Source organism: Stomoxys calcitrans, chromosome 5 (genome assembly GCF_963082655.1).
Source record: "Stomoxys calcitrans chromosome 5, idStoCalc2.1, whole genome shotgun sequence".
Lineage (NCBI taxonomy): Eukaryota > Metazoa > Arthropoda > Insecta > Diptera > Muscidae > Stomoxys > Stomoxys calcitrans.
The window spans coordinates 25036523-25049630 of record NC_081556.1 but is presented as its reverse complement, the minus strand read 5'-3'; the positions used below and the strand labels follow the sequence as shown (position 1 = coordinate 25049630).

The 13108-nt window shown below is 39.2% G+C and overlaps 2 protein-coding genes across 3 annotated transcripts; both read right to left on the bottom strand.

The window, feature by feature from the left end:
* Nucleotides 1–1700: 1700 nt before the first annotated feature.
* Nucleotides 1701–2338, bottom strand: LOC106090259 (uncharacterized). Of its 2 annotated transcripts, XM_013256395.2 has the most exons (3): nt 2322–2333; nt 2210–2232; nt 1701–2133 (listed from the first exon to the last, which is right to left on the bottom strand). In XM_013256395.2, exons 1-3 carry the CDS (start codon nt 2323–2325, stop codon nt 1765–1767), a joined length of 396 nt encoding a protein of 131 aa, XP_013111849.2. In that variant the 5' UTR covers nt 2326–2333; the 3' UTR covers nt 1701–1764. The 2 variants fall into 2 exon arrangements, with proteins under 2 accessions (XP_013111849.2, XP_013111848.2); XM_013256394.2 differs by having other exon boundaries at nt 2210–2338.
* Nucleotides 2339–9664: 7326 nt separating this feature from the next.
* LOC106090258 (uncharacterized) lies at nt 9665–10373 on the bottom strand. Its single transcript, XM_013256393.2, has 2 exons — nt 10187–10373; nt 9665–10109 (listed from the first exon to the last, which is right to left on the bottom strand). Exons 1-2 carry the CDS (start codon nt 10241–10243, stop codon nt 9741–9743), a joined length of 426 nt encoding a protein of 141 aa, XP_013111847.2. The 5' UTR covers nt 10244–10373; the 3' UTR covers nt 9665–9740.
* Between the last annotated feature and the right edge of the window lie 2735 nt (nt 10374–13108).

The following is a 13108-nucleotide window of genomic DNA, read 5'->3' as shown; positions in this document are numbered from 1 at the left end:
ATAACTACGCCACTATCATATCCGTAGCAATATTCAAATGGGGGCTGGTGCGAACCATATTAGATAAACGGCCAGAGAACTCTTATACAAGTCACAGTGTCAGCGAAATCAGGAAAAAAATCCGCTTTTTAGGGGATTACGACCCTAAATTGGTAGATCGGTCTATATGGCAGCTATTTCTAAATATGGTGTGATCTGTGCAATATGCTGGTCGTATGACGGGAGGTGTATTAAGCCGGAAGGTGTATTAACTGTGTCAAATTCTAGCGAAGTCAGGTAATAAATATGGCTTTTATGGACTTAAGACCCTTAATCGGCAGATCGGTCTATATGGCAGCTATATCGAAACATTTTCAGATCTGGACCACATTAAGCTGCGATGACTGAAGGCTTAAAACAACTCACTGATTCAAGTTTTAGCGAAATCGGGTTAAAAATGTAGCTTTTATGGGCTTAAGAACCGCAATAGGAGATAGGTCTATATGGCAGCTATATCTAATTATTGCCAGATCTGTACCATATTTTAGTGCGATTACCGAAGTCTTTAGACAACTCACTGATTCAAGTTTCAGCGAAATCGGATTAAAAATGCAGTTTTTATGGGCTCAAGACCCTTAATTGGCAAATCGCTCTATATATCAGCAATATCTGAATATAGACCGACCTGAACCATATTTGAGTCGGATATCAGATTTTTAAGCTGATCAAGAATATATATAATTTACAGGGTCAGAAAAGTATATTTCGATGTGTTGCAAACGGAATGACAAAATGAAAATACCCCCCATCTTTCGGTGGTGGATATAAAAATCGCAAATGTAGCATAACAGTTGATCTCTAGCTTCCTATTCTGAGACGATCTCAGAGAGAACAGCAGAGAGAGGATATTTTCCATCTTAGACCACCAGTTTTGCGCCCATTCAAAGAACAGGACAGCAAAAGTTTTGAAAAAACAAGCAAAAATTTTGTTGTTTGTTAAACTATTTGACTAGTTTCTCAGATGTCGACTTCGTATTCATATCCGATATGGATACAGCTTTCATAGCCCCAACTTTTGCTATTGAAACCCTTACGAACGCAGTTAACTGTTTAACTTCTCAATATTTTACATTTGGGTTCTGTCAACCGATCTTCATCATTGCTGATGCAAATCTTTTATGACTTTTATAGTCTTAGATTTGATGTCTAAAACTCAAAAGGTCGAATTTTGATTAATGGCTTTGATTTTATGTAATTTGTTAATTTGAAGGCCATCGTAGCGTAGAGGCTAGCATGTCCGCCTATGACGTTGAACGCCTGGGTTGGAATCCTGGCGAGACCATCAGAAAAAATGTTCAGCGGTGGTTTTCCCCACCTAATGCTGGCAACATTTGTGAGGCACTATGCCATGTAAAAACTTCTCTCCAAAGAGGTATGGCACTGCGGCACGCCGTTCGGACTTGGCTATAAAAACGAGGCTCCTTATCATTGAGCTTAAACTTGAATCGAACTGCACTCATTGATATGTGAGAAGTTTGCCCCTGTTCCCTAGTGGAATGTTCATGGGCAAAATTTGCATTTGCATGTAATTTGTTATAGATTTAATTATTAACAAGCACTTGTAGAGCATTTAATTGGTCCACCCTAAAGTTGAACCAACACGGAGTAGTTTAATACAACCAAACAAATCGAATGGAATAAAACCCGTAAAGACCTAAATCTTGATTTTATATGCTCAATGGCCATAACCCTCATACTGTTTATTTCAAAGTTTTACATTTCATTCTAAAATAACTTCAGCAATCTTAAAAGTTCTTTGATTTTATCATCCATACAGTTAGTAACTTGGAACACAGTATCGCATTTATTAGCTCCAACCAAAAGTTTACATTCTTTGGCAAAATTATGCAATTGGTCACCACGTTTTGCTAAGATACCATTGCCTTCGGCTTTGATATACGCATCATCTATGAGGACATCGTCGATAAACCATCCTCTGCCTTGTACCACACACATACCAAAACATTTGTAACTGTCGCTAGCCAGCCTGAGATCATTATCCATCGCATGCTGCCTTACGAATTCTTCATCTGATACAGGATATTTCTTAAGACAATTAGTCATTAGGTTTGCTACTTCTTCCATGTTTTGACTCTACAAAGAGGTCAATATTGAAAATGATTTAATAAAAATAATAATATTTGAATTGCATTGTCGTTGACATATTTACCTTGACGCCACTGTGGAGCAGAACTAGAAAATATATCACAATGTATACACACTTCATGTTTCTTTTTTGGTTAAAAATGACTATTCATGCGGAAGAACTTGGCCATTTATACCCATTGCATTAGTTTTTCTTTTTATACCCTCCACCATAAGATGGGGGGTATACTAATTTCGTCATTCTGTTTGTAACTACTCGAAATATTCGTCTGAGACCCCATAAAGTATATATATTCTTGATCGTCGTGACATTTTATGTCGATCTAGCCATGTCCGTCCGTCTGTCCGTCCGTCCGTCCACGCTAACTTTCGAAGGAGTAAAGCTAGCCGCTTGAAATTTTGCACAAATGCTTCTTATTAGTGTAGGTCGGTTGGTATTGTAAATGGGCCATATCGGTCCATGTTTTGATATAGCTGCCATATAAACCGATCTTGGGTCTTGACTTCTTGAGCCTGTAGAGTGCGCAATTCTTATCCGATTAGAATGAAATTTTGCATGACGTGTTTCGTTATGATATCCAACAACTGTGCAAAGTATGGTTCAAATCGGTCCATAACCTGATATAGCTGCCATATAAACCGATCTTGGGTCTTGACTTCTTGAGCCTCTAGCGTGCGCAATTCTTATCCGATCAGAATGAAATTTTGCACAACGTGTTTTGTTATTATATCCAACAACTGTGCCAAGTATGGTTCAAATCGGTCCATAACCTGATATAGCTGCCATATAAACCGATCTTGGGTCTTGACTTCTTGAGCCTGTAGAGTGCGCAATTCTTATCCGATTGGAATGAAATTTTGCATGACGTGTTTTGCTATGATATCCAACAACTGTGCCAAGTATGGTTCAAATCGGTCCATAACCTGATATTGCTGCCATATAAACCGATCTTGGGTCTTGACTTCTTGAGCCTCTAGCGTGCGCAATTCTTATCCGATCAGAATGAAATTTTGCACGAAGTATTTCGTTATGATATCCAACAACTGTGCCAAGTATGGTTCAAATCGGTTCATGACCTGATATAGCTGTCATGTAAACAGATCTGTGGATTTGATTTCTTGAGCTTCTGGAGGGCGCAATTCCTATCCGATTTGGCTGAAATTTTGCATGACGTATTTTATTTTTACTTTCAACAACTGTGTCAAATAAGGTTCAAATCGGTTCATAACCTGATATAGCTGCCATATAAACCGATCTGGGATCTTGACTTCTTGACCCCTAGAGGTCGCAATTATTATCCGATATGCCTGAAATTTTGTACGATGGATCCTCTCATGACCATCAACAAACGTGTTTATTATGGTCTGAATCGGTCTATAGCCCGATATAGATCCCATATAAATCGTTCTCTCTATTTTACTTCGTGAGCCCCAATGGGCGCAATTCTTATACGAATTGGCTGAAATTTTACACAGGTCTCCAACATATAATTTAATTGTGGTCCGAACCGGACCATATCTTGATATCGTTTTAATAGCAGAGCAACTCTTTTCTTATATCCTTTTTTGCCTAAGAAGAGATGCCGGGAAAAGAACTCGACAAATGCAATCCATGGTGGAGGGTATATAAGATTCGGCCCGGCCGAACTTAGCACGCTTTTACTTGTTCAAATTAATTTAGTTTAATTATTTTTTCGGTTTGTTAATTAAATTGTCATCAAGACTTGTCGCATCATTGCATTAACTGGTAGAGCTAAATTTAACTCCACATTTTTTTTCAGATTAAAAAATTGCCAAAATTCTTCTGTGACTGTGTGGTAAGCAGACGTCAAATTCTTTATTGAGAATTATGGTCCCCACTGGTAGCAGGAACTGACCCATCGTAAGAGATATTTGGTCTTTAAGTCGGAGCTATATTTTGTACTGCTTGCCAACACCCAATTTATAGGAGTATCCTAAGCTTTATCATGAGAACAATTGTAATTTTCATAGCCTACATTATTCTCCCATGGAAATTCAAACTAAACATCCCCGGAAGAAGTTGGAAATAAACTGACGACACGTGGGGAAAAGAATAATGAATTAAATTAGTTTTATTCATTGCAAAAACATGACCCATGAAAGCTTTCTATCAAATAAAATGATGTTCAATTGGGACAAAATGGCTTTTAAATGAAAGGTCTTTGAAAGTAGAGTACGAATATTATGGAGCAAGTGTCTGAGATCCTTCAGATGCCGTTCATGCACGACGATGGAGACTTAAGAAGGACTTAGGGAAAGACTTTGGAAGAAATATACGAATCAGATATTCCAATTTGAAGACAAGTATCTGGGGCCGCCACAAAACTTCTTTAACAATGAAGGTCACTCAGGACAATATGGGACTCAAATTATTGGTGACTTCGATTGTCCAAGAAAGTGTTGCACTGCAATCCAAATTTTGTGTTCGGTTGTCAACCGGGTGAAGTAATGGTATTGCCTACAGTGAGTGCAAAAATGTTGCATTTGCTGCAATGTGCCTGCGGTGTAGAAAACATCAAATTAAAGCAGCTTGTAGCATTTCATAGGAACCTTCACCAAAATCAGATACTGTATGCAGTAGAACAACATTAACGATAAATAAATTAAGTAATGTGAATCCGAGTAAGACCTATAGCTATGGGCATTAGCTTTACAACACTTAAAGAACTATTCAATTTTAAATAACCACTAATAATAAAGCATATGGATGAGAAATACAGCAAGGCCTTATTACTTAATGTTGATCAGCTGTGTGCTTTCAAGAACTGCGTGTCCAATGATATTGCAAGTTTTTTTTTTGGGGGCTGGGCTTACAGTATCTTTACTTTAAAGGATTAAATGAAGAAATAACAAGTTCGGCCGGGCCGAATCTTATATACCCTCCACCATGGATCGCATTTGTCGAGTTATTTTCCCGGCATCTCTTCTTAGGCACAAAAGGATATAAGAAAAGATTTGCTCTGCTATTAGAGCGATATCAAGATATGGTCCGGTTTGGACCACAATTATATTATATGTTGGAGACCTGTATAAAATGTCAGCCAATTCGAAGAAGAATTGCGCCCTTTTGGGGGCTCAAGAAGTAAAATGGAGAGATCGATTTATATGGGAGCTGTATCAGGCTATAGACCGATTCAGACCATAATAAACACGCATGTTGATGTTCATGAGAGGATCTGTCGTACAAAATTTCAGGCAAATCGCATAATAATTGCGACCTCTAGAGGCTCAAGAAGTCAAAATCCCAGATCGGTTTATATGGCAGCTAAATCAGGTTATGAACCGATTTGAACCTTATTTGACACAGTGTTTGAATATCGTAACAAAATACTTCGTACAAAAATTCATTCAAATCGGATAAGAATTGCGCCCTCTAGAAGCTCAAGAAGTCAAGTCCCCAGATCGGTTTATATGACAGCTTTATCAGGTTATGGACCGATTTGAACCATACTTGGCACAGTTGTTTGATATCATAACAAAACATGTCGTGTCAAATTGCATTCCAATCGGATATAAATTGCGCCCTCTAGGGGCTCAAGAAGTCAAGACCCAAGATCGGTTTATATGGCAGCTATATCAGGTTATGGACCGATTTCAACCATACTTGGCACAGTTGTTGGATATCATAACAAAAAAAACACGTCGTGCAAAATTTCATTCCAATCGGATAGGAATTGCGCACTCTAGAGGCTCAAGAAGTCAAGACCCAAGATCGACCGATATGGCCCATTTACAATACCAACCGACCTACACTAATAAGAAGTTTTTGTGCAAAATTTTAAGCGACTAGCTTTACTTCTTCGGAAGTTAGCGTGCTTTCGACAGACAGACGGACGGACAGACGGACGGACATGGCTAGATCGACATAAAATGTCGCGACGATCAAGAATATATATACTTTATGGGGTCTCAGACGAATATTTCGAGTAGTTAAAAACAGAATGACGAATTTAGTATTCCACCATCCTATGGTGGAGGGTATAAAAATCTAAAATGTAGCATAGCAGTTGTTCTCTAGCTTCCTATACTGAGAGAGATAAAGGCATAGGAGAGAGAGGTTTGTGTCCATCACCAGTTTTGTGTCCATTCAAAGAACAGCACAGCAAAAGTCTTGTTGTTTGTTAAAGTATTTGACTAGTTTCTCAGATGTCAACTTCGCATTCTTATTCAATTTTGATATATATCCCTTACCCCAAACTTTTGCCATTAGAACTCTTACAAACGCAGTTAACCGTTTAACTTCTCAAAATTTTCCACTAAGGTTTTGTTAACCGCTCTTCATCGTGGCTCATGGAAATCTTTTATGACTTTTATAGTTACAGGGTATATTTTTATACCCTCCACCATAGGATGGGGGTATACTAGTTTCGTCATTCTATTTGTAATTCCTCGAAATATTCGTCTAAGATCCCATAAAGTATATATATTATTGATCGTCGTGACATTTTAAGTCGAACGAGCGATGTCCGTCCGTTCGTCTGTCTGTCGAAAGCGCGCTAACTTCCGAAGGAGTAAAGCTAGCCACTTAGAATTCTGCACAAATATTACTCATTAGGGTAGGTCGGTTGGGATTGTAAATGGGCTATATCGGTCCACGTTTTGATATAGCTACCATATAAACTGATCAGGGATCTTGACTTCTTGAGCCACTAGAGGGCACAATTCTTGTCCGATCTGGCTGAAATTTTGCATGAGGTGTTTTATTGTGACTTTCAACAACTGTGCTAAGTATGGTTGAAATCGGTCCATAACCTGATATAGCTGTCATATAAACCTATCTGGGGTCTTGACTTCTTGAACCGCTAGAGGACGCAATTATTATCCGATTTGGCTGAAATTTTGCATGAGGTGTTTTATAATGACTTCCAACAACTGTGCTGAGTATGGTTGAAATCGGTCCATAACCTGATATAGCTGTCATATAAACCGATCTGGGATCTTGACTTCTTGAGCCACTAGAGGACGCAATTATTATGTGATTTGGTTGACATTTTACAAGAAGCGTTTTATTATGACTTTCAACAACTGTACTGAGTATGATAGAAATCGGTCCGTAACCTGATATAGCTGTCATATAAACCAATTTGGGGTCTTGACTTCTTGAACCGCTAGAGGTCGCAATTATTATCCTCTAGAAGCTCAAGAAGTCAAGTCCCCAGATCGGTTTATATGACAGCTTTATCAGGTTATGGACCGATTTGAACCATACTTGGCACAGTTGTTTGATATCATAACAAAACATGTCGTGTCAAATTGCATTCCAATCGGATATAAATTGCGCCCTCTAGGGGCTCAAGAAGTCAAGACCCAAGATCGGTTTATATGGCAGCTATATCAGGTTATGGACCGATTTCAACCATACTTGGCACAGTTGTTGGATATCATAACAAAAAAACACGTCGTGCAAAATTTCATTCCAATCGGATAGGAATTGCGCACTCTAGAGGCTCAAGAAGTCAAGACCCAAGATCGACCGATATGGCCCATTTACAATACCAACCGACCTACACTAATAAGAAGTTTTTGTGCAAAATTTTAAGCGACTAGCTTTACTTCTTCGGAAGTTAGCGTGCTTTCGACAGACAGACGGACGGACAGACGGACGGACATGGCTAGATCGACATAAAATGTCGCGACGATCAAGAATATATATACTTTATGGGGTCTCAGACGAATATTTCGAGTAGTTAAAAACAGAATGACGAATTTAGTATTCCACCATCCTATGGTGGAGGGTATAAAAATCTAAAATGTAGCATAGCAGTTGTTCTCTAGCTTCCTATACTGAGAGAGATAAAGGCATAGGAGAGAGAGGTTTGTGTCCATCACCAGTTTTGTGTCCATTCAAAGAACAGCACAGCAAAAGTCTTGTTGTTTGTTAAAGTATTTGACTAGTTTCTCAGATGTCAACTTCGCATTCTTATTCAATTTTGATATATATCCCTTACCCCAAACTTTTGCCATTAGAACTCTTACAAACGCAGTTAACCGTTTAACTTCTCAAAATTTTCCACTAAGGTTTTGTTAACCGCTCTTCATCGTGGCTCATGGAAATCTTTTATGACTTTTATAGTTACAGGGTATATTTTTATACCCTCCACCATAGGATGGGGGTATACTAGTTTCGTCATTCTATTTGTAATTCCTCGAAATATTCGTCTAAGATCCCATAAAGTATATATATTATTGATCGTCGTGACATTTTAAGTCGAACGAGCGATGTCCGTCCGTTCGTCTGTCTGTCGAAAGCGCGCTAACTTCCGAAGGAGTAAAGCTAGCCACTTAGAATTCTGCACAAATATTACTCATTAGGGTAGGTCGGTTGGGATTGTAAATGGGCTATATCGGTCCACGTTTTGATATAGCTACCATATAAACTGATCAGGGATCTTGACTTCTTGAGCCACTAGAGGGCACAATTCTTGTCCGATCTGGCTGAAATTTTGCATGAGGTGTTTTATTGTGACTTTCAACAACTGTGCTAAGTATGGTTGAAATCGGTCCATAACCTGATATAGCTGTCATATAAACCTATCTGGGGTCTTGACTTCTTGAACCGCTAGAGGACGCAATTATTATCCGATTTGGCTGAAATTTTGCATGAGGTGTTTTATAATGACTTCCAACAACTGTGCTGAGTATGGTTGAAATCGGTCCATAACCTGATATAGCTGTCATATAAACCGATCTGGGATCTTGACTTCTTGAGCCACTAGAGGACGCAATTATTATGTGATTTGGTTGACATTTTACAAGAAGCGTTTTATTATGACTTTCAACAACTGTACTGAGTATGATAGAAATCGGTCCGTAACCTGATATAGCTGTCATATAAACCAATTTGGGGTCTTGACTTCTTGAACCGCTAGAGGTCGCAATTATTATCCGATTTGGCTGAAATTTTGCATGAGGTGTTCTGTTACGACTTCCAACAACTGTGCTGAGTATGGTTGAAATTGGTCTATAACCTGATATAGCTGTTATATAAACCTATCTGGGGTCTTGACTTCTTGAACCGCTAGAGGGCACAATTCTTATCCGATTTGGCTGAAATTTTGCACGACGTGTTTCGTTATGACTTCCAACATCTGTGTTAAGAATAGTTCAAATCGGTCCATAACCTGATATAGCTGTCATATAAACCGATCTGGGATCTTGACTTCTTGAACCGCTAGAGGGCGCAATTCCTATCCGATTTGGCTGAAATTTTGCACGACGTGTTTTGTTATGACTTCCAACAACTGTGCTAAGAATAGTTCCAATCGGTCCATAACCTGATATAGCTGCCATATAAACCAATATGGGATCTCGACTTCTGGAGCCTCTAAAGGGCGCAAGTATCACCGGATTTAGCTGAAATTTTGTACAACGGCTTCTCTCATGACCTTTAACATACGTGACGAATATGGCATGAATCGGTTTATAGCCTTAAATAGCTCCTCTATAAACCGATCTCCCATGTTTGTAACCAAACAAATCGAAATGAATAAAAACTGTAAAGATTTATATCTTGATTTTATTCGCTCAATGGCCGCAACTCACATACTGTTTATTTCGAAGTTTTACATTTCATTCTAAAACGACTTCACCAATTGCAAAAGTTGATTAATTTTTTCCTGCAAACAGTTAGTAACTTGGAACACCGTATCGCAGTTGTTATCACCAACCAAAAGCTTACATTTTTTAGTAATATGATGCAATTCGTCACCATGTTTTGCTAATCTACCACCGCCTACGGCTTTGATAAACACATGATCTGCGAGGACATCGCCGATAAACCATCCTCTGCCTTGCAACACACACGTACCAAAACATTTGTAATTGTCACTAGCCAGACTGGGATCTTTTTCCAACTCTCGAAACCTTGCAAATTCGTCATCTGCCACGGGATATTTTTTAAGACAATTAGTCACTAGGTTATCTATTTCTTCCATGGTTTCACTCTACAATTTGGTCAACATGGAAATGTGATTTAATAAAAATAATAATATTTGAATTGCATTGTCGTTGACATAGTTACCTTCACACTGCTGTAGAGCAGCATTAGAAAATATATTACAATGTCTACTAACTTCATATTTCTACTTTGGTCATGCTGTCATTAAAAATGACTCTTCATTCGGAAAAACTTGGCATTTTATACCAATTCCAATAATTTTTCTGTTTAAAATTAATTTAGTTCAGCTATTTTTTCGGTTTTTTAATTAAATTGTCATCAAGATTTGTTGTATCATTGCATTAAGTGGTAGAGCTAAATTTAACCCCAAATTTTTTATCAAATCGAAAAATTGTCTAAATTGTTCTGTGCCTGTGAAATTGGCAAGCATACGTAAAATTTTTTTATTGAAAATTATGGTCCCCACTTAATTTTATACTGCTTGCCAACACCCAATCTATAAGCCTATCCTAATTTTTCAAATTCATCAAAATGAGCTTATCTTTGGAAATATCTTAGCTTAATAGTGATAAGCAATTACTTTTTGGCAACCCAATAGTTTCGGCCTCAGTATTTTGATTAGTTTGTTATTTTGCGCTCCTACCATTAAACCATCCAGATCGCTTTAGAAAGCCCAATAACTAGCGAATGTTCATATCCGCTAAATCAGACAGGTTCTCAAAGAAATGAGCACCTAAAGTGGTACTCCTTCCGACAGCTAGTGCTGGATACACACACGGAAGGTGTTCTATAATCTCTTCTTCTTCAAATTCCTCACAGCTTCTGCAAAAGTCGTTGCTGGCAACATTCAGTCTGTCAGCATGTTTTCCGATTAGAGAGTGCTCTGTCATGACGGATACAATGATTGAGACGACTGTTCTAGCCAGTGACAGCAAAGCGGTAGACCTCTTCAAGTCTAGATGAGGTCACATAGTTTTGGAATGCTCACAGCCCTCTATTTGTGGCCATCTATCATTCGTTGCCCTTCGGGCCAGGTACTGAAAACTAGAGGTATACCCACAGATTCCAGTGTCTCTGGAGTGTGTAAGGTAGTCTCTAGTCTCACCGCATGATACGCGGTTTAAACTCCCAACTTATGCCAATGGCCCTTTTTTCAGGTGTATAGGACGACATTTGCCTTTCATGCTCTTTCCAAAATGCTGGATTTGAATTTGAATTTTTTTTGTGCCCAGCAAATCACCCAGGTATTTTGCCGTTTTTGGAAATGGAACATTCTCTCCTCCCAAGAAGACAGGCTTCACTGTAGGCAACTGTATCTCCTGCTGAAAAGAACTACTTCTGTCTTGCACCTATTTATACCTACACCACTTTCGGTAGCCCACTTCACTGTTGCACGTAGAGCTTCCTGAATTATATCTCTTAGAGTCCTGGGAAATTTTCCCTTAGCCGCAATTGTCAGTGCGGCTGTGATGCACAAACAAGCCATCCTATGGATCCGGTTAAGTATTGAGCATTAGGTGGATTTTTGAAGCGCCGTCCACCAGACCATATCACCATATAGCATAATAGGTCTGACAACTGCAGTATATACCCAATGCATGACACGCGGTCTACATCCCCAACTTTTGCCAATGACTCTCTTGCAGGTGCATAGGGCAAAAGTTGCCTTTCTTGCCCTTTCCAAAATGTTGGATTTGAAGTTAAATTTCCTGTCCAGCAAATCACCCAGGTATTTTGCCCTTTTTGTAAATGGAACATTCTCTCCTCCCAAGAAGACAGGCTTCACTGTAGGCAACTGTATCTCCTGCTGAAAAGAACTACTTCTGTTTTTCACCAATTTATACCTACAGCACTTTCGGTAGCCCTCTTCACTGTTGCACGTAGAGCTTCCTGAATTATATCTATTAGAGTCCTGGGAAATTTTCCCTTAGAAATTTCCCTTAGCTATGATGCACAAACAAGCCATCCTTTGGATCCGGTTGAGAATTAAACAGTAGGTGGACTTTTGATGAGCCGTCCACCAGACCACATCACCATATAGCATAATAGGTCTGACAACTGCAGTATATAACCAATGCATGACACGCGGTCTACATCCCCAACTTTTGCCAATGGCTCTCTTGCAGATGTACAGGCCAAGAGTGACCTTTCTTGCCCTTTGCGAAATGTTGGATTTGAAGTACAATTTCCTATCCAGCGCAACACCCAGGTATTTTGCGCTTCCAGTAAATGGAACATTCTCCTCTCCCAAGAAGACAGCTGCCACTGCAGGCAACTTGTATCTCCTGTTGAAAAGAAGTAATTCTGCACGGATTTATGCCTAGACCACCTTCAGTAGCCCACTTCGCTGTTATACGTAGAGCTTCCCGAAGTATATCTCTTAAAGTGCTGGGAAATTTTCCCCTAATCGCAATTGATACGTCATCAGCATACGCGACCACTTGTACGCCTTTTTCTTCCAGAGACAATAATATATTGTAAATGGCTATATTCCAAAGTAGAGGAGACAGTACACCTCCTTGATGAGTTCCTCTGTTGACCCATCTTTTTAGATCCACAGATCCCAAGCCCGCCGTAATGCATCTTTCAGTAAGTAAGTTATTAATACAAGTTCTTACGCTAGAGTTGATGCCTAGAAACTTCAACTCCTTCATGATCGACATCGGTTTCACATTATTGAAGGCACCCTTCAATGTCAAGAAATGCTACCATTGTATATGCCTTGACAGCGAGAGAACCCTCTATGTAGCCGACTAAGTCGTGAAGGGCTGTTTCCGTGGATTTGCCTTTACTATATGCATGCTGCTGCCGTGATAGGCTTTCTCCAAGGATCTTTGCACTAAGATATGTTTTAATCAAACTCTCTAGAGTCTTCAGCATAAATGATGACAGACTAACAGGACGAAAATCTTTCGCCATTATGTGGTAGGGTTTTCCAGCTTTCGGAATGAAAATGACCTTCGTGTCCCTCCATCCCACAAGCAGAGTATATCTCCCTAAGCCAGGGAACCAGTCTAACAGACACAGCTTGTTATTCAACCGGTG